At 37.9% G+C, this 24,801-nt stretch overlaps 6 protein-coding genes across 16 annotated transcripts in view; 3 read left to right on the forward strand and 3 right to left on the reverse strand.

Annotated features, from left to right (window-relative positions):
• Nucleotides 1-6,790, forward strand: part of LOC107268683 (janus kinase and microtubule-interacting protein 3) — a 43,127-nt gene extending 36,337 nt beyond the window's left edge. Inside the window, exons 8-13 of one of the 3 annotated variants that reach the window (XM_015741706.2) lie at nucleotides 110-436; nucleotides 518-736; nucleotides 1,196-2,794; nucleotides 2,871-3,987; nucleotides 5,027-5,185; nucleotides 5,283-6,790. In XM_015741706.2, coding sequence (XP_015597192.1) covers nucleotides 110-436; nucleotides 518-736; nucleotides 1,196-2,794; nucleotides 2,871-3,221 — 2,496 coding nt within the window. In that variant the 3' untranslated portion in view covers nucleotides 3,222-3,987; nucleotides 5,027-5,185; nucleotides 5,283-6,790. Of the gene's footprint in view, nucleotides 1-109; nucleotides 437-517; nucleotides 737-1,195; nucleotides 2,795-2,870; nucleotides 3,988-4,992; nucleotides 5,186-5,282 lie in introns of all 3 variants that reach the window. The other 2 variants (XM_025085962.1, XM_015741707.2) reach the window with 2 other exon arrangements.
• A 37-nt stretch (nucleotides 6,791-6,827) lies between these two features.
• LOC107268644 lies at nucleotides 6,828-7,608 on the reverse strand. Its single transcript, XM_015741632.2, has 2 exons — nucleotides 7,272-7,608; nucleotides 6,828-7,041 (listed from the first exon to the last, which is right to left on the reverse strand). Exons 1-2 carry the CDS (start codon nucleotides 7,499-7,501, stop codon nucleotides 6,942-6,944), a joined length of 330 nt encoding a protein of 109 aa, XP_015597118.1. The 5' UTR covers nucleotides 7,502-7,608; the 3' UTR covers nucleotides 6,828-6,941.
• Nucleotides 7,609-7,627: 19 nt separating this feature from the next.
• Nucleotides 7,628-12,475, forward strand: LOC112494501. 3 transcript variants are annotated; one of them, XM_025085964.1, is made up of 11 exons: nucleotides 7,628-8,798; nucleotides 8,876-9,007; nucleotides 9,195-9,945; nucleotides 10,030-10,239; nucleotides 10,321-10,476; nucleotides 10,582-10,766; nucleotides 10,908-11,050; nucleotides 11,117-11,412; nucleotides 11,472-11,826; nucleotides 11,912-12,171; nucleotides 12,436-12,475. In XM_025085964.1, exons 1-10 carry the CDS (start codon nucleotides 7,755-7,757, stop codon nucleotides 12,075-12,077), a joined length of 3,438 nt encoding a protein of 1,145 aa, XP_024941732.1. In that variant the 5' UTR covers nucleotides 7,628-7,754; the 3' UTR covers nucleotides 12,078-12,171; nucleotides 12,436-12,475. The 3 variants fall into 3 exon arrangements, with proteins under 3 accessions (XP_024941732.1, XP_024941731.1, XP_024941733.1); XM_025085963.1 differs by having other exon boundaries at nucleotides 10,315-10,476; nucleotides 12,436-12,472; XM_025085965.1 differs by lacking the exons at nucleotides 11,912-12,171; nucleotides 12,436-12,475 and having other exon boundaries at nucleotides 10,315-10,476; nucleotides 11,117-11,329; nucleotides 11,472-11,628.
• LOC107268685 lies at nucleotides 12,205-14,601 on the reverse strand. Of its 2 annotated transcripts, none has more exons than XM_015741710.2 (2): nucleotides 13,741-14,601; nucleotides 12,205-13,501 (listed from the first exon to the last, which is right to left on the reverse strand). In XM_015741710.2, the coding sequence occupies exons 1-2, from the start codon at nucleotides 13,813-13,815 to the stop codon at nucleotides 12,245-12,247; spliced, it is 1,332 nt and encodes a 443-aa protein (XP_015597196.1). In that variant the 5' UTR covers nucleotides 13,816-14,601; the 3' UTR covers nucleotides 12,205-12,244. The 2 variants fall into 2 exon arrangements, with proteins under 2 accessions (XP_015597196.1, XP_015597197.1); XM_015741711.2 differs by having other exon boundaries at nucleotides 12,207-13,474; nucleotides 13,741-14,597.
• A 478-nt stretch (nucleotides 14,602-15,079) lies between these two features.
• On the forward strand, nucleotides 15,080-19,187 carry LOC107268686 (U6 snRNA-associated Sm-like protein LSm1). Of its 3 annotated transcripts, XR_001537911.2 has the most exons (4): nucleotides 15,080-15,380; nucleotides 15,509-15,693; nucleotides 15,774-16,010; nucleotides 18,911-19,187. XR_001537911.2 is itself a non-coding variant. In XM_015741713.2 (3 exons), the coding sequence occupies exons 2-3, from the start codon at nucleotides 15,517-15,519 to the stop codon at nucleotides 15,945-15,947; spliced, it is 351 nt and encodes a 116-aa protein (XP_015597199.1). In that variant the 5' UTR covers nucleotides 15,081-15,433; nucleotides 15,509-15,516; the 3' UTR covers nucleotides 15,948-16,242. The 3 variants fall into 3 exon arrangements, 2 of the variants coding, with proteins under 2 accessions (XP_015597199.1, XP_015597198.1); XM_015741713.2 differs by lacking the exon at nucleotides 18,911-19,187 and having other exon boundaries at nucleotides 15,081-15,433; nucleotides 15,774-16,242; XM_015741712.2 differs by lacking the exon at nucleotides 18,911-19,187 and having other exon boundaries at nucleotides 15,081-15,380; nucleotides 15,774-16,242.
• On the reverse strand, nucleotides 16,291-22,238 carry LOC107268684. 4 transcript variants are annotated; one of them, XM_025085967.1, is made up of 8 exons: nucleotides 21,306-22,238; nucleotides 20,778-20,927; nucleotides 20,432-20,598; nucleotides 20,128-20,337; nucleotides 19,679-20,055; nucleotides 19,244-19,603; nucleotides 18,262-19,068; nucleotides 16,291-17,533 (listed from the first exon to the last, which is right to left on the reverse strand). In XM_025085967.1, the coding sequence occupies exons 1-8, from the start codon at nucleotides 21,428-21,430 to the stop codon at nucleotides 16,769-16,771; spliced, it is 2,961 nt and encodes a 986-aa protein (XP_024941735.1). In that variant the 5' UTR covers nucleotides 21,431-22,238; the 3' UTR covers nucleotides 16,291-16,768. The 4 variants fall into 4 exon arrangements, with proteins under 4 accessions (XP_024941735.1, XP_024941734.1, XP_015597194.1 ...); XM_025085966.1 differs by having other exon boundaries at nucleotides 20,432-20,601; nucleotides 21,306-22,237; XM_015741708.2 differs by lacking the exon at nucleotides 20,778-20,927 and having other exon boundaries at nucleotides 16,769-17,533; nucleotides 20,432-20,601; nucleotides 21,306-22,234.
• Nucleotides 22,239-24,801: the final 2,563 nt, after the last annotated feature.

Consider the following 24,801-nt stretch of genomic DNA (forward strand, 5'->3'; position numbering starts at 1 on the left):
TGACAGAGTCTTTTACAAGATATTGAGTTACGCTATGAAGCGAATGAGTTCGTTCCGCTGATCCAGGGGGAAGATTTGTCGGGTGATGCTGAGGTTTTTCTTATTTTAGGAGAAGGAGCGGAAATTGGATCAGTTGTCGAACAAGAAGCGGAAGGAAGAATTTTACAGACAATGGTTAGAACTGGAACCAGTTGCTGAGGTGGACGATGAAGAGGAACACGAGGAAGGTGATAGCGCACTTTCCAGCGCTCCGTCGTCCTTGTCGCCACAACCTGGTGGATGCGGGCAATGGCAGGCCAATGGGGTTACCCGGGAAGCCTATGAAGCTATCATCCTTGAAGTTGACGAACTGCAGACAAAACTGCTGGAAGAGCAACAGGAACTGGCTCATGCCAAAAGTCAGGTGCGGGATCTTGAGAAAGCTCTTCTTCAGGAGGTAAGTGAGCCAAGACGTACATAATGTCAGCTCGACTGAAATAACGTAATAATAATAATGACAAAAATTGTATAATTCAAGACAAGAGGCAGCCAAAACAGCAGACAGGCACTCAGCGACAAGCTACGTGAAGCCGAGGAACGCGAAGCTGCCCTTGTGTCTGAAATCTCCGAACTTCGGGATCAGAACGAACTCCTGGAATTCCGTGTCCTGGAATTGGAGGAAGCGCCATGTACTAGAGACACGCCTGATCCGGCAGACAGCGGGATAGTTTCACCGGAACCGATACACATCTACAAGGTAAACTTCTACGTTCCCACGAGGTTCCGTTTGCTTAGCGTGACAAATTACAGATAGGAACCTATTACAAGTACTTCTCGGTATTCCTGTGACGTCTGAGACCAGGTAGAATAGAATAAAGCTTTTGAGATTTTAATAATCCATAAGTAGTGCTGAATTAGTTGAAATATATGTAATAGGGTCTTTGGTCACTACTGTTAACCAGTAAATGAATATCAACTAGATGACTATGAAAGTGGTACACCGCTTTGTAGTAGAAGAACAGCATACGCGATGTGAATATTTAATTATTTGTGAGTTTGAAAGTTTTTGGAAAATCCTTTCTCTGCATAGATATAAAACCGTGACACTTCTCTTTAACTGTACCCGTACAAATAAGTCTCATATTTTAGCAAATATGTTGGCCACTGGTGTAAAACAGCTAAGTTTATTTTTTAATATTTTCTCATGACCTTTCAGGATCAGTCGAATAAGCAACGAGACCGAGCCGTGGCGACAGTGATACCTTACAACACCTACACACATCCGGTATCTCCGGTACCGCAGAAGACGCCGCTGTCACTTCAGGAAAGCGGGATATTTGACGAGGAGGATGAGACTGAAGTAGAATTGGCGAGTCGGGGCACACAAACTGAAGCTCCAGCTGGTGAGTTGCTCCAGGAAGTCCAGCGTCTTCACGAGCTTCGTGCTCGTATTCAGGAGCGAGCTGTCAAGGTCCCCGTTCCTATAATCGATGCTAAGACCAATTGCAATCCTGAGGTCGTAGGTACTGTGGATACTGCTCAGGTCACTTCTTATCAGGAACGAATCCGCGAACTAGAAGAACGACTCTGTTCTTACGAAGAAGAAGAAGAAAAGCAGCTTTTGGATAAACAAGTCTCGAAGCAGAGGGAGGAGGAACTCTTGGATGAGAATTATCGGCTGACCGAAAGAGTGTACTGGGTTGAGAATGAGTTACGTAATGTAAAAGATAAAGAGAAAAGTGTACGGGAAGTGGGGACGATAACTGATATCCAAATTTTCTCCATGGGTGATTCATCTTCGCTTGCCATGACTGAAAAGCTCCCACTCGGTGAAAATACACCTGGTAAAAACTCAAACGTCGTCAAAGACACTGTTGACGTTTCTTCAGTTTCTCATTGCGGAAAGATCTTCCATCATGCTATGGAGAAGTTGGCAGGTGACACCGCCTTAGAAATGAAGGATTATGGTACGTCGGATGACTCGAAGAAGTTCTTGGACTTGGGACAGTTAGGATGCGCCAAGGATGAATGCATCGAATGCAGAAATCTTTGGATCGTTTGTTCCAACAAAATTCAACGACTCACGGAGGAGGAGCGGCAGATGAGAGAGCAGATATCCGATCTGGAGCGTAGAGAGGAAGTCTTCGTCAAGACTCTTCAGCAAGCAGATAGCATGTGGTTACAGCTAGAGTCAGAGTATGCTACTCAACTGAAGGAACTGCGAGATCAGTTGAGCAAGAAATTCGATGTCAATCAAAGATTGACGAGTCGTCTCTGTGACCTGGAAGAGGAGGTTCGTAGGACCACCTCTCGTCAAAATCCGTTCCAAGGGATGTGGAATTTTGTGAAGAGTAGTACCAAAGACGAGGTCGACTGTTCGATGATGGTGGAATCATGCTGTGCGGAACCAATGGAGATAGATGTTGACGAAACGCCGAGTTCAAGGAACTCGTTCAAACAAAATGGTCATAAAAATTTTATTGACAAAGAACCCGAAAACGTGGAAGAGCCGGTACCTGCAACCTCAGCGGGAAGAGTCACTGCCGACGGTGAGGCTGCTGCAGGAAATAACAGAGGTGAGAGTGCCACAGTGAGTTCCAGCAAGGCCGAGGTCACGAGGTTCACGCAAACAGATGAGTTTACCGTGACGCTCGGGGACTGGCGCCATTCGGCCAAAAGTAACCAACACGATAAGCCACGGTCAACACAACCTGTTCCTGATGGCATCGTGAAAACGGAGCCGCCTCTCGTTTCCCAGGTGGAATCGGTGTCACGCCATGACGCCACGGCGTCCGTAGCACATAGTCGAATCACGGTAAGTATTTCTTTGCATTGTCGCCAGGTTTATTATAGGCGAAGTATCTGAAACTGATCCTAATGTGCTTTTACAGGTTGACGTTCCTTCGGTCCAAGAGATGGATTTGCAACAACCTGAATTAGCTAAGGAGGCCAGAGAAGAAGACTTCGCTGCCGGAAGCACAGAAAACTCCGTTGAGGCAGATAGAGAAGTATCGCAGGCCCTGGCCGAGGAGGAACACGCCGATGAAGAGGAAGCGGTCGTTACGTTTACGGAAAGAGAACCGGAAAAGAAGGTTAGACACTGTCAGAATGAGATTATGAAAAGGGAAGGGTGGGCAATGAGAGCGCGGAACATAAAAGCTAGGGCTGGCAGTTTTTTTAAACGAAATCAGACGAGGACCCAATCACGTCGATTGGTTTTATATCAGGAGATTTGCGTCTAGAAGATCCTCCCCGAGACAATTTTACGTATTCTGAGTTATTTCGTTTAATCTGAAGAGTCGTATGTAGATTACGTCTAGGGACACTCATCTTATTGCGACGTGACTTCAACGCGATATCTTTAACACGGGAACGGATTGCACACGATCCCACCAAGAAGATCAAGAGATTTAAAGATCTGGAGCAAATAGTTTATCACAGATTTTCCAAGGATCAAACCGTCATCGTTCACCTTCGAAGACGTAATGAGTTTATACCGATGAGAATTTCACGATAAATAAAAAAATAAAACGAATCTGACTGTTCGACGAAGAAACACTATCTACTTGAGAAGAGTAGTGAAATACCAGAAAAAAAGAGTAGAAAAATACCAACGTCAACGAAAAGCTACGTAACGGATAGCCCTTCGTATAGACAGGAAGACATGGCCAAGCATTGCCACTGCATTAGAGAAGACTGAGGGAACTTGAAAAGTAACCTTTGGAAGTGATGATTCCAGGCACAGAAAAAAAAAACTATCAAACTGCAAGTTTTACGAAAAAAGAACCCGCATACAATGTATATGCATGTTCATGCACAAACATTTGGCACACTCTATCCGGTGACGGCAGTTTAGAAATGGAGACAGGATATCCGGCAGGATTCGTGCCGTATTTCAACAAGGACGATTTGAACAGGACTATGAACATCCTGGGAATACGCGAGTCTGTTCCTCGTTGCACTTTATCCTATGACCCAGTTTGGCAGCTGGTTCTGAACTGGCCCAAGGTCAGTCTGTCAAATTGTCGCTCTTTATGCCAATCTACGCTGCTATCCAATCACTCATACTTCACTTAATGCCGTTCCGGCAGGATCTCTCGTCCGTTCAGGCTTTCTCATATTGCGCGTTTCCCTCATCCTACCTATTTATTTTCTACTGACTCTTGGGTGCCGTGTTTTTTTTTTTTGTATTATTCTTAATCCAATTATTGTCATCGTACGAAATGTCTTTACGTCCAGTAGTCGCCGATTAAAGCGCGAACTCTCGTAGATCAGTTGGCTCTCGTAGATCTCGTAGAACTTTTGGATCGGAAATGACGTACGTACTAGGTGCTTGTTCCTCTTTTCTTTCAGTCTGGTGCGCTTACGGTGGTGGAATTTATTCTTTTGATTTAGGTAATGCTCGTCTTTGGAAGATCAATTTGGGGTTGTCCGAGGATGTTGAACTTTTACAAAAAATAATTTGATTTACTTTTATAATATTGTGTGTAAGCTGTTTATGAAAGAAATTTTGGGCATCTTTGACATATCCCAATGAGGATCTTCCTGGTTCGGGTATTAGAACAGTTTCGAAACGGTATGGAAACGATGTCTTTATAATATTATTTTTGTTCTACTGCCCGAACAGAAATACGCTCGCTTTCTATACCATAATGTTTTATTAACTTAGCGAAATTTTCCTTCCGTTAATTAGTTACATAAATTACGCAACGCTTCGTGTTCATGAGATCAATGTCTGAACATTGACAGTGTAAATTATGTCTACTGGACAGAATGGATAGTCCAGAAGGGAAGGATTTTTTTTGGGTTTTAGTATTTTCTTTTTTTTTTTATTTCTTTGTTTTATCTTCTAAACTTTTAATATATACCGAATAGCAGGATCATTGAACTTCGAGAAACTAGTTTTATTTATCTCTACCGACTCTTAATTTTATCAATGACTTTTCGTACGTATCCTAGAGTTTAATTGAATTTGCTAATCGGTATACTTTTTAACCTTTTCTATCTCAAAAGAGTATCCCATCTGAGCAGTAACATTTTGCGACAGATTATCTACTTTCGCTGGAGGTGAAGGTCTCAACCTTTCTTCGTTGCCGGTACCATTTTACTCCAGTCGGTGGCCTTTACTTTCGCAGCGAGCTTCTTGCGCGTCCAGTTCATCCTACAGGATGTGTCGAGGAACTGCGGTTTTCGAAGCATCAATAAGGTGAGAACACGTTTCACATGGAAACTGGTATTACCTGAAACCACTAAGATACCATCTTGCTTTACTATCGCTTTGTCATATCTTTCTTTTGTTTCAGGACAATACTAGCTGGCGCTGCTTGGTAGGCCCAAGTGACGTTCAGAAATGGTACGTCCTGCCGCACGATGGAAGTTGCCTCCAAATTTTAATTCATCGACAGAAACGACATTGTCACCGGTCGTTCCCAATGCATATCGCATAGCCCTAAGCGTGAAATGCGTCACGAACTGGAGCACAAAAACAAAAGCAATTAAACATACATACGTTACGTGCCTTACTATTTCCTATTTCATACCAAGAATATGGTAGCTTGAGATTATCAGTAGGCCATAGTAAAGCTTACAGATGCCCATGGTGCTTCCTATAAAATTTCGGACCAAGCGTCATGTATATAGATGAAACTGAAGGGGAAAATATTACTTGCCCCTTCTTATCGTTTCACTTGATTTTTCATTGCCGCTTTATTTGTACTTTCTCGTTGCATTTCATCAACGATTCATTCACGTAGAACAGATCTTTATATATTCATTCTGTTGCTTCATATTCTATGTAATGACGCTTGGTCCAGCGGATGCGTCGCTGCCTCTAATTTCTTTTGAGTTTAAATGTGGGATATTGAAAATTTTTTTTTTAAAAAGCTGTTCTATTTAATATCGTCACGGTCGAAGCGCAAGGTGATAAAATACATTTACATTCGTGTCGATAAAAGAACTGCGATTTTTTAGTAACTAATTTTTCTCGTTCCCGTATAGAGGCAGCGTATACGACCACAGATGCGATAACGATTTTACGTGAACGCGCATGAAGTATATCTGTATCTCTTTTTTTTTTGTAACGAACTCATCGGTTTATTGTCCACCGTTGAAATTAGTCGAAATATTAAAAAGTAAAGTCTTCAGAAGAAATATAATTTTCCTATGAATTCTAATTCGAAGATAACTTTTGCAAAATATTTAATAAAAAGGATTGGTCAAGGAGACGCCGATTTTATAAACGAAACGACTCGACTGCGATACGACAAGTTATACGCACACGTGTGCATGGATATGTAATTTTTCTAGCTTGCTAATTGATTTCTCCGAGTTATTTTTTCTCTTTGTATTTGATTAACTTCACCGTTAAACCGCGAAGGACTCTCTGCTTTCTCGGAGAGAGAGAGAGGCCGTTTCGATTTCGTTTGATTGGCCCAACAGGTGCAGGTGTGTTGAACGTAATTATTATAAGTTTAAATGCTGCCGTGAGTAAGAATCCGTTAATGAGCATAAGCGAAATAAGTTAGTAATTAGGTACTGCCTCTAGTCGATTTATTTTCTAACGTTCTCAGTCCTACATCGTTTATCGCGATTATTGCTCTCACCGCAGTGCTCGATTAGTTTATCTTTTGATTGATTTTATTTGTATTTAAGTCGACTGGCCGATGCTACACGTGCTTCCGATTTGTACATATATAATAGTGTTACCCTCCTATGCACAATACGTATTTTAAGGACTCACCGTTGTTATGGTGTATAAGTAATGTATTTTGATTGAATATAGATTGTCCAATAAATTTAATGAAAGTGTTAATCACCTTCAATTAATTCCATAATGAATATGTATCTTAAATTTTACAGCTCAACCTAGAAATCTACGATGAATTTATTTCAAGTTCGCTGTCCAATGTCAGAGTTATAATTACAATTCCATTCATTAATAACTATTTTAAGTAGGGATCTGATTAATTTAATATATTCTTTGCACGTATCCTATCTGCTTTCACCAAGTGTCTGCCATTGGAGGTAGTGGAATTCTGACTGCGATTTATTTTATTTCCCGACCTGAATAAAAGTTGTTTTTATATTAAAAGAATGTACCGAGTTTACTCAGTCCAGATGCACTATCTGAAGTTGGCAAGTTCATTTTGTTTTTATGGTAAAACTATGTTCAAGTTGTCCATTTAAACTGAATAACCCGGTATAATACTTAAATACAGGACATAACGATAACCTATACGTCATTCTCTATCTGCATTACTTTTACTTGTTTATTCGTCCAATTAGGATATTACCTGCCAATTGTTGTTTGCGCTTTTAATGAGTCAGGAGTACTCTTCATATTTACTACTGCACCCATTAACAACGAAGGCAAAGTGCACTCCATGAAACGTAATCTTTCTACCAGAGCAGCTTGTTTCCTCTCAAGTAATGCATTTCGTTCCTCATAATGATTCAGTACATGTTTCCAATAACTGTTTCCTGGGGTTTTCATCCTGTCCGTTTTCGTAGTAGAAGCAGCCATGTCATTTATATTAGGAATAAATTATATTTCCCGAGTCACAATGAATTTTAACGTCTTATACAATCCGAATGTATCTGCAATATCGTTAAACAAAATTCTTTCCTGAAATTTACTGGACCTGAACTTTTGTTTCACTGACAGAACGAATGTCAAAAATTAAAATTTGTAATATGGCGCGATATCGTGACTTTGATAGAAATTTTTGAAAGTCAATGTGAATGATTCTTCGAGGAATAAAATTCGCTAGTGAAACATGAAGCCTGCATCGACCCTTGTATCAGCTGAAAGTGGTTCATCGTATTCGAATAGCCTTGGCCCTCGGACAAGGAGTAATCATTGGACAGATACGTTAACCTCCTTTCAGAAGAATAAAGTGTCCCTTGAATGCAGACAAGCACAACTTACTAGTAGACTCGAAATTCTTGAGCGCAATTTACCTAATATTTTTCTGAAGATCAGTCAGTCCTTAAAATCTGGTGAAGATGTTCCTGATATAGACCTGGAAAGTATTCTTGCAGAATCAGGAATTCCTACGTGTCCTTGTGCGCCCTGTAGACATCCTGATTGTTTAAAATATTCAGAATATCAGAGCACATGTAACAAACAATCACATGACTTACAATTGGTCTACGATAGAAGAAATGGTTCTTACGCTGATGAAAATTCGAATAAAATGAAGTGTCCAATGGCGTGCAAACAAAATCCTCCAGCATGCAATAGAGCTTCGTATGGAGATTCCAACTCTGTTTCCGTAGTGACCTCGGCTGATCTTGTCACGATCAACAAGGTTCAAGAATTGGCCAAGCAGGAGCGTGAACTGAAGAAACATATAGAGCAGTTAGAAAGCCGGGAAAGGATGTTCATAAAAACATTAAAAAAGGCAAATGTGTTATTAAATGATCCACGTCAAATACATAAAAGTTCATCAACCTCAGCCCATCCAAAAGGGTCGTCTTTCGATAATCCACAATTAATCAGACTACAGAAACTAGAATCTCACAACAAGAAGGTGATTGAAAACATGAATGATTTACGCGAGGACAAGAAGCAGCTGGTGAAACAGACTGAAGTTCTGAAAAATCAACTCAAGGACACGCAGAGGAAGCTTGGTGTTGTTCAAAAAGAAGTATTTGGCGGGGAAATTGTTAGGTGCGATTGTAAGATTCCGTCGAGCAGATCCTTTCAAAGGAAATACAGCTGTCCGTCGCTGATTGCTAAAGATCAAAGCACAAATGAGGACAGTGTCACTCTTATAGAATTGGCTAAACAATTTGAAGAGGCCCTTGAGAAAGTGCAGGTATGGTAAACTGATAGATTAAAGCTCAATATGTGAATAAAATGGAACGTTATGTTTTTCTTGTGAATTTACTTCAGAATCATGGTTTGTGCAATCTCGCCAGTCTCGTAAAGGCAGCCGCGTCAACGTTGAAGGAGCTGAGCAGGGTCGAGGAACAGAAATGCCTTTGTAATTGCAACTGTGATTTTGCTGCGAATGATTATTCCGAAGTAAGGATGAGCCGTCCTCGCGAGCATCCAGGCTTTCCAGGGACGACACGCGGTTCCGCATTTTCTAACCTATCTTCATTTTATTTCCAGAAATGTTAAGGTTCTCCCTGGAAAGCCCGGTGATGCGCATCGATGCCCAAGAAAGGGAGTGTCGATTTTAAGAATTAACGGAATTTCATGGTAACAGCTCGAAGAGACGTTTACCTGCAATTGCGACGACTGGGGACCGGATGAGCTGGGTCCTTCCGGTGAATGGATTTGTAAAAACTGTGGAGGAATACATTACAGCGAATCCGACGTGGCACGATCTATTTCTAAACAAATGCCCGATAAAAAAATGAATATTAAACACTCTGCTAAAACTGAAAATCAGAAAAAATCAATTTGTAATTGTGGATGCGGCACGACCAGTGTGCCGTGCGATTGCGGCTGTAACGATACTAAGAGAAAATTAATATTACCCAAATTCGATGGCAAAAGCAAATCTTCGAGAAAACCAGTTAGTGCTATATCTCAGATGAGCTGCAATCTGGACTGTCTAAGAGAATGTGTAATCAGTAAATCGCAAGCAAATAAGATAAGTCAAGACAGTTCGGAAAATACATTAAAAACTCCTGACAAATTCGGAATATCCAAGAAGCAAAAGTCGATGGAATGCGTGTCTATTGATTGGAGTGATGTAGGAGAATTTGACACACGTTCTGTAAAGATAGGAGTCAATATATCCGGAACACCCGTTACATTGAGTCAGTGCAGTGACAAGACAGTAGACGAGGATAAAGAGGAGGGCTATGTGATGTTATTGAAGAAAGGGAAAGTGAAGATCATGGAAAGTAAATCACCCAGTGGAACCACACTGGCACACAGTAAATCTTTGACGAAGGATTGGCAACCGTGTGTGGATCTTAAAAAAAATTTAATATGTCCAGGGGAAAAGGGTAATGATTTAACTAATATTTTTCTTATAAGTCGACTACATGAGTTCAATATTTTTTAACTGTTTTATATAATTATTATTCAAGACGGCTGTTATTGCATAAAGATGCACGATTCAGGAAATGCCTGTCAGTACAAAAACAATGGTTCGTTGAAGGATGTTAATATTCAAAAAGGATCGAAATTAGCGGATGCGAATTTCTTAACTTCGTGCAGTTCAAAGCCAAGATATAAGAACTTAAACAGTATCCATCATCATTCGAAAATTGTTATGAGTTCATCTTCTAGTGGACAAGGTACAGATATATATATTCATTTGACTCAATTATTAATAAACTAGCAAAAAGTATGAATTTTTATATGCTTATAAGGTACAGACTGCTTCAAACGGCATGATGGCAATTCTTGCGATACAAAAATCGATTCCAAACCACGGATAAAAGCGAATCAGAAGTCTTTGAAGACTACAAATTTACCTGCATTTTCACGCGATAAAGTGACAAAGATAAAGAAGAACAAATTCCCCGTACAAAGTAAGAACCGTAAATCTTTCGTAAAAATTACAAACGTCATTTTCTAATTAAAAAATCTGTAATAAAGATTGTTGTAATATGTTATTTACTACTGTTTGTGTGAAGATAATAAAGACAGATTGGAGTGCGAGGGACAGAATCCATGTGTCGATTGTCTGCGTGAGGAAAATAATGTTGAAAATAACGCATCTTTACAAAATCCTTCCTGGAATAGCGATCATCTTTGCCCAGAGTGTTGGGCCAGAGAGAAAAATCACACGGCATATCCTGTATCACAAAATGTGGAAAAAGTAAACACTAGTAGTCTAAGTAGTCTAAATGCACTATGTCAACTGTTACTTGAGAAAAACGTAGGCGTTTTTTGATACAACAAAACGACATAAATCGTATGAAGCATTATTGTGTAATACGAGCTAAATATTTCGTTACAGTTGTGTCCATGCGGTTGTGGTTTCTCCGTCGATGGTGAGAACGAAACTTGCCCTTGCGGATGTGGTAAACTTGCAGAGTCCCCACCCAGAAAGGATGCTTGCTTTACTACACAGCCAAAAGAAATACGAGCTCTCGCGACCGAGTAAGCTCTACCGATAATATGCGTATCCGTCGGTAAAGCAGGGATTCTATGAAAATATTTTTATAGGTGCGACTGCGAACTTTTCGGCAATTGCAAACTTTGTGCTTGTCCGGAAGACTTTTGTGAAGGACCTAAGGAAAACATCGTTCCGCGACCCTCAAAGTTATTTTCCAATAACGTAAGCAAGGGTGCGCGACAGCGACAGCTGGAGTCGAAATGTCGACAAGAGATTTATACAGATAGCAACAAACGGAAGAAGTTACAAGAGATAATAAGCAGGTGTTGCTATTCGAACAAGAACATGCGGAATAACTTTGACGAGGAATGTTCTTCTCCGACAACCATAAAACCTACGTTGTCCGGTTAGAAATGAGTATTTCCCGTTAATTACAATTTTGAAATATGTATACGTTACTTTTAGGACTTACGACGGCCGTTGAGATTCTGCGTGCGAAATGCCGCAATAAAGACAGCATAATTGCCGTTCTGGCTAAAGAATTGAGAGGATCCGGAAGTATAGACAAAATCACGAAAAATTTAGCCACACCTTGTCTGAGTTCTACCGCGTGGGATTTTGATAAGTGTGCGTTATACAATTATCTGACTGGCATCGAAATTGTAAAATGTGACAAGTCAGCTGCTTCCGATTCTGCGAATACAATTCCAAAACCAAGTAATTTCAAAGTCGTTCGAGAAATATGCGGCTGCGTTTTACTCTCGTGGGAAATGCCAGAAGACATCAGTCGGATCAAAGGATACAAGATCTTCGTGAATGGGTTCGAACATTTAAAATATCTAAAATTTGTATGAAAAAATTGCCTGATATTTTTTTTGGCACTTCATTCTCCTTTTTATTTTCAGATACTTTGCGGCTCACGTAAGATCTCCCACACGTACAGAAGCTTTATTGGATCCATTAGATATTTCAGAAGAATGCACTCTCAAGCTATACGCCATAGATATTAAAGGGAACCTCTCTGATTCCGTAACTACAATTTACCAATCATGTTGTCCAGGGGATGATTGAATTTTCCAAGTGATGTCTCAATTTCAATTTATTTAATTCATGACTTTTGTCACATGTACGTCCACAGTGTATTATTATGCGATTACCATAATAGGTGAACGATTAAAACACTGTAATTTTTATTAAAAATTTATTCGAATAAGAAATACAATATTTTGGTGTATATTTTAACGCAATTTCCTCCTTGGTATGTAAAACAATTTCCTGCGATCAATAAGATCCTCAAGACTGTTCAGGTCTGGTAAATTAGCCGGGATGTCAAATTGTACATTAAGTAATGGCGATTGTGTTGAGAATTGAAATAATTTTGGTCTTTTGTTATCATCACTAGGTGTGTAATATGCTTCTGTTGTTACAGGAATTCTTGGATAATAGGGATCAAATTCTAATTCATTGGGTATCAATGGTTTCAATGAGGCAGTTAATGAATCGACAGGAAGATCAGTGTGGATTAATGGCAACGGAGTTGTTGTTGAAGTCAAGGAAAAGGCCTGAGTATGATTTTGTATCGATCTTAAAGTTTCACTGTAAGGATAATTCATATTATGAAAAGTGAAGGGTGACTTGGACATGTATGGTAATGGCCGAGGAGTTAGTGTTAATTGGAAAGTTCTGCTTAATTCTCGAATATGAGAGTTATCCTGATTAGAATTAAAAACAGTTCTCGGAGTGGTTAGAGTCCGCCTCGCAAAACTCGATGCGCTAGCTCTATTCGTTTTCGTGTTGTCTAGTCTGTCAAAAAAATTGGAAAAACCAGGAAAATTATTGAAAAATCCTTGTTTAATATTCGAACCTTGAGTTACCGGCCGCGTACTGGCAATTTCTCCATTTGCATTGTACGAATTGCATCGCTCTATTTTCTCATTGCAATTTACAATACCTGTTATCGGTTTGGTAACAGGATTCGAGACTTGATTGTTTTGACGATTGAAAGAAGTCTTAGTATCCTGGTAACGGCCATTGGTGATACCAGTTCCAAGAATATACACTGGTTTTTTATTATTCATATATTTTTGTGTCGTATTCATGGTAAACGGCTTCTGAGTTATTCGAAAAGATCGTGCTGGAACTGGAGTGGTATATTCCTTGAAAGAAGGAAACTGAGAATTTCTGTTCGGTCCGGTTTTGTCGAACAAGGATTTGGCAGTAGTCCTGTCTTCGTGCGATTCTGTAATCTTTAATACGCGTCTGCCTCTCTGGCAATCAACCAGGTGAGCGTGATCACATATCATGGCTTCCTGTCTAAATGCCGTCTCCTCGGGACAATTGTAGGTAAATTTATTACCCTGATCATCGCAGGTATGATAAATGCGGCAATTGGCCTCGATGTCAGCATAAAATCCCATCGCTCTACCCACGCATGAGAAATTCGAGTATATTGGACGCGGCGTGGTGTTCTGTAATGTCAAATAGATGGAACGTGTCTATGAAAGAGATGAGATGCAAACAAATAATAATTATAATAAATTTCCTAAATAATAAACTCATTATGATGATATATACATTAGGTGCAATGAAATACGTTTAATTGAAATTAACCAGGAACAAAGCGAGTAATAAGTGAGTGACGGTCAGAAAATTTGAACCATTTTTTGACTATTAAACTTTTTTCTTAATAATAATAAAGTATAATTATATAATTATATAATTAGCTACCACTTACGAAAAATTCCTCACAAAGACATGGAATGTGTAGGAAGCACAGGATACCAAGAACACACCAGACGTAATAATCCATGTCAAATGTCACAGGTAATACAGTAAACGCCGTAAACACTGTTTAGATGTATTTTCACGATATGTTTGAGCATAAAAGCAAGGAGTGTGTAGCACGCAACGAGATGAGCGAAGTGAAAGTGAAGAGGATAAGTTTAGGATGTAGGAGAAGAAGTCAAGCACCTCCTTCTACCGCCGTAACGTATCCTGATGGATTCAGAGTTTTGAATTAACAACAGAAATTTGTGCGAATCAGATGATGACGCAGGAGCACGAAGAATTCTACGTGAAAGGAATCACAGCTATTGAATATCATTGCACTGTACCGGGATGCGGAAAAACTTAAATCCTCGTGTTTCCATTGTCTCTGCAGGCGAAGTAGTTGCTGCCATTGTTGCCAGCGAAAGTACATAATTTGAAAGGCATTCGACACTCTACAAATTTAAAACACTTCTAGGAAACGAATTCTTATCATTCGTAATATTCGTTGTTAATATACAAGTAATGTTGATTTTATCGCACTTTCTACTGGAGTAATAAAGTTTCTTTGGTGTTTCCTGGGTTTATATGCAGATTTATGGATTATTTTTATTATCGGGCATTTTGTAATTGGTGATTATTATTTTGTGACCGGTACAAGAAATGAAATATCCTCCAAGTATAAATACTTTGTACCATCCTTGGCATTATGGCCTATTTGCAATCACTGTGAAAGGTCACTTATGCCTCTCAGTCATTCCTCCTACAGTTACGCTTAGGAGATTGATCTTATACAACTGGTTACATAAGAAAACAGTCACGCGGTTGTACGATGAATTACCCAGATGGATTTCTTAATAAAATTTTATAGATTTGTCTATGAGGTAGAAATGTATGATTCGTCATGTATTTGCAGGAAATAAGTAATTATATTCTCTATTGCTGATAGACATGGAGTTCTAATTTACTCATATATCGGAGTCTTGGTTTATGTTTCCCATTCACCGATTAAATTTTTCTTATTGTTCTCGATCTTCATAATACTGTACTGTAAGAAAGGAAGAAATTTCATAAGAGATCGTTTTTACGCAATTTACCCTTAAAGGAATCTTGCACTTCTTTATCGATGAAGTTTGACTTCTCAATGTACGTTTACCGCGTACACGGTCTTACATACAGGTCTTTCAACTCCGTCGGTGGGGGGTGATTCACTTACTGAAGTCGCGCCGTAAACGGCGCTGTGATCGAGTGCTCCTCGTGCGACAGAGATAGAAATAAATATTTCTCTCCCTCTCTTTAATGGCGCGAGTCTACTTTCCAGGTTATGTTGATCGAGCGCATTCGATAGTAGCGACACGTAAACAAGATGCCATACATTACAAAACTGCTTCAACATCTGTGTTACCCCCAACACTGAAATTCGAGGAAGTTTCAAGCCTGTATGTAAGACCGTTGCCGCGTATTTAACGAGATAGCGGCGCAGGTTCAATTCTTGTAGAGACTCGTATGCAAAGATCTCGTAAAAATTATTAGGATTCACGTAAAGTTATATTATAATTAAAATGAACGTCGTGCCAGGGACGGCATCGCTTCTCGAAGAACTTGATAGTACGTGCCGTTCTGTCATTCAGTCACATGTCAATAAATAAAGATTGTAGTAGGTTAGTCTGACAGCTAACCTCTCGATTTTTCGATTTGTAACATATTAATCATATTTTGTTTCTTTTTGCATATAGAGAAGCTTATGGTTTTATTAAGGGATGGTAGAACTCTAATCGGATATCTCAGGAGTGTTGATCAGTTTGCAAACTTAGTGCTACATCGTACTATTGAGAGGATTCATGTTGGTAAAGAATATGGTGATATTCCTCGAGGAGTATTCATTGTGAGAGGAGAAAATGTTGTACTACTGGGTGAAATTGTAAGGACAATTAAAATTTGTTAAGAATTATATTTGAGAGAATTCTTATGAGTATTATTTAATTGGTATTTGCTCTATAGGATAGAGAAAAGGAGAAGGATCTACCATTGTCTGAGGTATCGGTAGATGATATTCTGGATGCACAGAGGAGAGAACAAGAACTAAAACAGGATCAAGAGCGGCTTATGAGTAAAGCATTGAAGGAGCGTGGACTTTCATATATTCCTGACTTAGGACATGATGATATGTTCTGACCCATACCTTCTCTTCCTACTACCTCTCTTTCATCTTCTGTATCCTCACGCAGTTCCGAATAAGTAAGCATTATTCAAGACCATTTTTCATTTTATAGATTACCTACATAAGTTTCTCAAATAATCATGAATAAACTTGTACTGTACTATTATCTGATGTACATAGATATAATCTTAGAGTAAAAAAAGGAATCTACGTTGATTCATTATCACACATCATTTGTTGCAAAGGAAATGAATTGATATAACCAAATAGAAATGATCTTTGTATCTTGAATAAATAATAATCACTTCACATTTTGTTTATTTGACAAATGGGAACAATTACAATCACACACAGTAAGAACTTCTATATTTTTATTACCAACTTGTTCAGGTATACACCTTACTTTATGCAAAATACAATTATTTATAAAGCATATCCAACATGCTTTGACTTTTTGGCACTGCTAACATAATAAGAATTCGACCTTTCGATTATAATTTATTAATAAACGCGACAACATGTCTAAAGTATCATTTTCTTTTATGTCTGAATATGTCAACAGTTCCATTTATTCAAAACCAGTAGTTCACTCATGAATAAATTATCGGAGTCATGTCTTCCATTTACCTAGTTGTATATCACGTAGCAAAATATTGCTATAAAACTGAAAAAAATCAGCAAATGATTGAGTCATCATGTGACAGTTGACGTTAAATAACAACAACTTCAATAAGAAATATATAATAGTAAATGCAACATGGTACAAAATTTTAAATTTTAGGTGTTTTAACTTAATTTCGTTTTACTTATATAATAAGTATACACCCTTAATGGGCTAGAAAGATGTCTCTTGGAATGTTTCCTTGAGTTTTATTGAATTTATTGTCGATTCGCTTAGCTGTTTATTCTTCAGAGCTTGAGTTTTCAATTTGCTCGTCATTGTTTTTTCTCTGACCGATCGTTTAGAATCATTTCGCTGTAAGCTGGTGCCTCTTTTCCTAGGAGTTAGCACCGCGTCCTCAATCTTTTCCATGGAATTGTTAGCACTGTTCGTGCTGCCCGAAGCTATACCCGATGTATCGGATCCAGGATTATTACCATCTAGACAATGCAGTAAACTATCGGACAATCTGTCCTCGTTCAGAATGTTCAAATCCGATTCAGACTGTTCAAAATCGCCAGTGCGCGATGTAAAGCTAAGATCGACTGGACTTGCAGTGAGCACACTTCTAGATAACAAATATTCCCTGAAAGTACTCGTTATGGAAGCAGGACTTCGTTGCATGATAGATCCGTAATTGTCTTCCACAGATGTGACAAAATTTAGGTCTTCGCATTTATCGTCAGAAATATTATTCTCCTTATTTTCCGAGTCGGTGTTGTCTAATGGAATAATTTCACTACTGGTACTGTCTGCCTTTTGTGACTCTTCTAGAATGGAAGTGCAATTTTTGCGTCCAACGAGATCCACATTTGATCCGCGTAAGTTTGTCGTTGAACCATATTGTGACCATCCATTGTTGAGAGTCGCCAGATTGCAAAGGTTCGAGCCGGATACCATTATAACTGGTTTCCGAGATCGTGGCGTCATCATAGTTTCCTATTACAGAATTCAGATATTCAGAAATGTATATCAATATTCTGACTAATGACACATATACAGGGTGTTCCGAAACTACCAGACCCGGTGGGCATGGCGGTGTTCAAGAGGCTTCACTGATCACGAAAATGACCTTTTTGTCCGGAAGGTCATAGTTTTTAAATGGGAGCAGGTCAAAGTTTGATCAGTCAGAGGGAGGCGTCAAGAGAAAAGTAGGCACCTGCGAACTCTGAGTTTTCTTCCCCCGCTTTTGTTTCTCGGTGGCTTCGGGCAGGATGACGTCAACCGAAGACATGCCTATTGGAAACAAGAAACAAGCTACCGAGAAACAAAAGCGAGGGAAGAAAACTCAGAGTTCGTAGGTGCGTACGTTTCTCTTGACGCCTCGTCCTGATTGGTCAACTTTGACCTGCTCCCATTTAAAAACTAAGAGCTTCCGGACAAAAGGAAGGTCATTTTCGTGATCAGTGAAGCCTCCCGAACACCGCCATACCCACCGGGTCAGGTAGTTTCGGAACACCCTGTATGTACAGCAAACAATCATTAGTAAATTATGTTTTTCAATATTATCCGTGCAAGCTTCAATACACAGTATAAGCAGATTCATATTGGAACATTCATGATTTGTATGCAAGCAATTAAAATTAGAAGAATTAATAATTAATTAGGCAACAGACAAAATAAAGGAATGAATATATAAAAGAATGCAAGCAAATGCATGCACATACCTGCATGGCCTTGCTCATCTTAGTTGTACTTTGAGTAATAGGACTCATGCTTTTATCATGATCCGCGATAGGCGTCAATAAGTAATCATTAGTAACCAGGCTTCGTCGTAATAAATTCGATGGTGTTGATGTATGTGCGTTATACAAATTCCAAAATTTGTTCTTTGCCATTGGTGGGGAATGAATTGACGTGCTACTCAGTGAAGGATCTAACTTCGTCGGTGAACGCGTTGATTTAAGATCAGGCATCGAATTTCTTGGTGTAAAGACGACCTCTATGTTGGAGCATCGTGATACCGGATATATTGTATCCGAAATTTGTCTGACTAGTTCCTTTTCCTTTTCATCGATTTCATTAAAAGCGGTCTGTGAGTATAAGTCATTGGGCTCGCTGAGATTTCGCGACAAAGTTACTGTGGCAGAACGACTGATGTCATGAAGACTGCGACTCTTGTTGTTAGTGCATTTTTCGTCCATTGGTGATATTTTCTCTTCGGATTTTGTGGTGGCGCTAGTATCATCACTCATTATAGCTTCTTCCTTTTGTAATCTTTGTATGGATTCCTTTTTGTTGCCTTTAATTTGCCCCTCATCCTCTTCTCCAATATTTACAAAACTCATTAACATCACTTTTTTCTTTCCTTTATAGCTTGCTAAAGCAGGCGTATCCAAGCTGCCTGTACTATTACTCATATGCTTTATCTGAAGAAGATTCTCACTCTCCAACGTATCGGAATTATCTATGCTAAGTTCGTCGTCCGATTTACTGAATAGTGTTTTCGAGGGGAGCAGCGACTTTTCGAGACTCTGTGTGAAATGGGCAATCGGGCGGATTAGTTACGTTATGCGTGCAACAATCTTGTTAGTCATTTAAACATGTATGTAGGATTTAGGATACAATAAACAAAGTTTTTGTTTTGACAGTCCACGGAATACATTCAATAAAGGTATAGGAGTGTAAAAAATGTATATTATTGCTTACCGTCGATAGTATGTTTTCTTCGCTACTCGATCTGCTGATATTGCAGCCTATATTAATATCAATAAGTTTTTTATGACCCAGAAGTTTCTTTTGAAAGATATGTTTCTTTATCGAGTCTCCTAGACTTTTCGTTCTGTAGTGCTTCACTTGCCTGGGAGTGCCTTGGCCATTCTCCTTATTGAACTGTTTAACGAGTCTTCGCTTTTTTGCGGATTCAGGCATCGCCTGTATATGAGCATAAAGCTGGGCTAAAGCTGCCTGTGTGTCTTGTGTAGAATTCGCTTTAGCAGTTAGCTTGTGATCCACAAAGCTAAAAACCGTATGAGCTGTACTCGTTGCATCTGACGTTGATTCGTTCAACTAGAATCATAGAAAATTATATTTTGCAATTCAAGAATTAAAAATAATAAAATCAAAATTTCGTATAAGACATACATCGGTTTTTTTAGGACTCAATAATTTTCTCTCTTGTTCTACCCAATAAGCTCTGATATCAGTGGCTAATTTTGGGGGAATTTCAAATAAGTCCATGCCTTTTCTAATCATGAAAGCCACCAGTCCTGACAGATTCTGAGAGGTGATGTGCAGTGCCTCTGGAGATAATTTCCTTGGGCACATTAAATGAGGCGTAAAAAGTGTAGCCAGAGTATCACAATTCATTTTGTTACTGCATTCAAAAGTGGCTGTTTTGTTCAATAGTATTAGAACGTGCTTTAGTAAAGTCCTGTTCTCAGTCGGAAGTAACAATAACAGTAGCTGTAAAGATCGTAATAATCTTGAGTCATTTGCATTTGCATCCAAACTGTATAATTCTGCAAAATAAATTAGCAATGATAGTTTATTATATGAAAGGCCTTAAATACCATTTAATTAAGAAAAATTACCAGCTATCTGACAATGAGCAGGATAATGTAAATCAGTCAATAAAGGTTCTGGTAATTCTGCCAAGAATCCTTTCAATACAGAGGCACAGTCGTGAACACTAAAACGACCATCTTCAAGATCTAAAGGTACACCTTGGCATAATGCTGTCTTTAGGTCTTGTTGCCGTGTTAACTTTCCTGTTCGTCGAAATATTCCTTCCTGAACAATACCTAAAATAGTTGTTTTTAACAAGAGGAATTATTACTACATATTTATTTTAAAATAAATTGGCAGTGATATTTCATAAATTATTGGTAATCTTACTTTGTTCTTTTGACAGGTATTTGATCAATTGTTTAACCTGAATAATTCCCTCCTGAGTTAAAGCAATACCTTCCATTCCTTTCTGAAGGTTCATCGTCGACTTTGGCTTTTTCGAGAAGCTTAGTAAACCCCATTTCTTCTCTTTTGCTTTTTCTGCCACGCAATCACTGCTGAAATATACCAAAAGATTTATTTCAGTTAATTTATTACTAGCAAATAACATTAACTGTAAAGCTCTCTAAGTGATCAATGAGCAATCCTTTCCCAGAATGATAAATACTTCATATCCAACAAAAAATAATCCATCACCATGTATATTCAGAAGTAGCTGTAATAGAGTACCAACCAGAAACAGAACGGTTGATTACATCCTGTATTCAGCACAGAAGGACTCGAGGAACAAACTAGATTTTTAGCTTCACGCCAAACATTGCCCAATGTGTGTAAAACACATTGACAGGACGGAGCACAAATCTTGTCCAAACTAGATTCAAAACTATGTACACATTGACATGATCACATACTTCAAGCAAAATTTATAACACAATATATATAAAAATAAAGAGAAGAGACAAAACAATGGAAGATTATATCAAATACATATAACTAAAAACAATCTTTCCATAATGCATGCTAGATATATTACAACAATTTTTATTAAATGCCATTTAAATGCAATATGATTATAACTTTAATGTTTAAATTTTTCTTTCGATATCCTTTCATTCCTAATTGTCAAACATAACAGAAGATATTCTTGTGATGATATTCAATAAATGACATAACTCACAAAAAATCAATATTAATAAAGTAAAATAAATATTATAGAACAATGAAGAAAACGAATGCAGTTTTAAGTGTTTACAATACTCACTCTTCCGTATTAAGATCCAATTCAAAAGACAGGTGCATTTTGACAAGAGTATGAAATTGTTCTGGATTGACTTTTCGCAATCTCGATGCAAGTTTACCATCAACCCCATCGTTAAAATCTTCCATTTTTGCAGGTTGTTGAATAAAGAGCTAAATACGTTTCCTCATATTCGAATTTCGCCGAGTAGTACGCACGCCTAAGGAGGGCTTTCAACGGCGGTTATGTTCATACGAATGCATTTCACGACTTTCTTGCACAGCAATATAAACATAATAATTACACGTGAACATCGTATATCAACACACAATCAGTAATCGAAACAAATAAATATTCTTGATGAAATTATCGTTCTTTTCAAGGATGTAACGAATAAACATTCATACAATTCCCACCGGTTACACAGAAGCACCGACGGCACACCATAAACGACGGTCACGTGACCAATATGATCGCATTCGATTGGGTGAGATCCTCAAAGACCTAACTGTAATTAAGTAGTGTTTAGTGCACTTTATTAGGGTTATTTCACTGAATGCACCAAGAAAAGAATAAACATACAGTTAACTTTAAAACGAGGTAAATTTCAATTTGAATTCTGTCAGCCATTATATCTTTGTTTCTGCATTTCGAGCATGAGCAGAGCGTGTTATTTTTAAAATATTTCTTGTTTGCAGTTGTTTAAATCCAAATATGTTCATGCAAAAAATCAACTACTGTAATTGTCACTTTCGCCACACTTCGGAGGCACAAAAAGTAGTGTTATTCATGCATGAGTTACATAAAATAAAGAACAGGATCATTTAATGAATGGATTTATCGATAATAAAAGGAACAACGAAATGTATGAGTGATTTTTTATTATGATGTTAATAGTTTGCGGGTTATTAACAATCCATAGCATAAAGTCTAGTTTAATTATGAGTGTTTTATAATTTTGTATTTAACTTGAAAGTATCAATATTGAATTTTATAATTAAATGAAGCATAAGAATGCCGACTCACGATAAAATGAGTTTTTTTTATGCACAACTTGGAACATTTTTACTATATCTCATATAGTTTTCGCAGCGTTTAAACTGAAAGTTTAAAATCGTGGATCTTTTTATTATTTATGTTTTTTTTTTACAAAATCGTTAGGAATTAGCGTTGGACAAATGAATATACAGGATTAGTTAGTAGGAACGGACCAGCAGAAGTTGGCCGCAAGTGGCCGACACGGCAGTGTGGTCTCTTCAAAAAATGACATGTGACTGTGACCGATTCCCATAAGCGCAAACTGACAGTTCGCATAGCAATAAGGTATTTGAAATATTTCAATAGTTAGGTTACTGAAATAATTAATTAATATTGCAATGAAAAAATGTAATGTCAGATAAGATTTATTTTCACAACAGATTGCAATTAAAATAATGTAAATTTTAAAATATTCACAATTTTGATATTTCCAAGTAATGATCACAACTGCAATTCTGCAATACAATGCTGTAATTAATTTAAAAATTAATGAATTGAAATGTTTTTATAGCAAAACAGTGCAGCAAAAAAATCTGTTGTGAAAATAATCTTAATTGACATTACATTTTGTCATTACAATATTAATTAATTATTTCAGTAACCTAACTATTGAAATATTTCGAAAACCTTAATGCTATGCGAACTGTCAGTTTGCGCTTGTGGGAATCGGTCACAGTCACATATCATTTTTTGAAGAGGCCACACTGCCGTGTCAGCCACTTGCGGCCAACTTCTGCTGGTGCGTTTCTACTGACTAACCCTGTATATTAATATATATTGTAACGTGTCGTTACGGAACTGGGGGGGGGGTCCACCTAGGAATGACTGAAAAATAAATAAATAGGACTTATCAGGTGGGACAGTGGGTTCAGTGGCACAGTGGTAAGTGCCCGACTTAACAGTCCGAAGGTATCGGGTTCGAATCCCGATCAGAACTCTTAATTTCTCGGAAATTTCTAGCCCTTCTAGCGCTCCCTGGCGGCTCTGTGGATAAATTAATTATAGCGGGGTTGAGCCGGGCACCCCGTTATAATATACACAATTGCTTCTTACTACTGCATAAGACATGAATGATCTTTTCGACGTTATAATGAATTTAGAGGTAAAAAGTTGTTTAATTTTATTGACCTATATGTATATTGATTTTTCGGAACAGTACACGGCAACTACACGCTGGCTTCCAACCTTCGAGGTTTCACTGTATATAATTTCTTGAACGTACAGGGTTGCCACAGAATACCCTAATCTTTTATTTAATCAAAATGAAAATTTAAATTAATAACAATTAGAAATTTACAATAATTTTAACATAATACTTATCATTTTTAGTGGACTCATCATATAGACTGTTTGTGTTATTTCGTTCTTCAAATATTTATTACGTTACGTATACTCTCGCTTTTAGAAATTCTTTATAGGTAAGTAGAAAGAAATAACACATGAATAATACAACAATAGTATGTACCGATAGCAACAATTAATTTATCTATGGTTTCTGTTGTCAATAAATTTACACTACTGAATAATTATGCTGTAATAATAATTTTATTTCATATTTGGCAAAAATTTGTTACCTGAGGAGAGCCTCAATAAACGGCAGAAACGTTGTAAATTCTTGTCTTGTACATTTCTCCTAGTTGCTCATGGTTGACACTTAAAAATCAGTATCTCCTAATCTTTTATGTAATGTCCGATTGGCACGAACGTTTTAAAATAACGAAATGAAATGGATTCATGGCTTTGTACTCTGTCTTTTCTCGTTGCTCCGGTGGTTTGAATGGCAGTTCTAATCCACATATTAATTCGACTTCGTCTCAATCGAATTTCTTATTCTAGCTAACAGTCATTTCTATTTGTAATACAGTAATTACAGTGGGACCCAACCCTACACGGTTAAATTTTAGTAAGTAGTGCATGTGAGTTCACCATAAATCACCATATTCCATACAAACTATTTGCCGTACGTTGCGTTAGATGGTTTTGGATTCTAATAAATTCTTACAAACTATAAAGAACCCTATTATTAATATAATATAATACAAACTGGGAAGATTATTCGATACCAGATTGGTTGAAGTCCGATGTCTCTGAATGTTATTGTTCTTAGAGATGACTGTGACTTTTGTTGCCATCAACTCCCTCTTTTTTCTTTTTTATTACCTGACATGGCAAAAATAAAAACTCTTTTTTGCGAACAGAAGTTAAAAGAGGAATTATAATACATTCACTACATAGGATTTTCGATATCATATGCCGTTTAGCATAAAATTGCAAAGTGCGTTCTAACATTAACTGAAGAGGAAAACTCGGAAATTTATGATTTGGTGACACGCAAGTCTAAATTTCGCGGATACCTACAAATGAACTTCATCTATTGCAATGCTATACAAGGTGTTTCTTTTATCTCTGCCACCCGAAATAACTCGGTAATTTTCGATGTAACAACAAAATGTTTCAAACAAAAGTTGTACGGTGTGGAGGG

Source organism: Cephus cinctus, unplaced genomic scaffold, assembly GCF_000341935.2.
Source record: "Cephus cinctus unplaced genomic scaffold, Ccin1 Ccin1_scaffold0577, whole genome shotgun sequence".
In the NCBI taxonomy this organism is placed as follows: Eukaryota; Metazoa; Arthropoda; class Insecta; order Hymenoptera; family Cephidae; genus Cephus; species Cephus cinctus.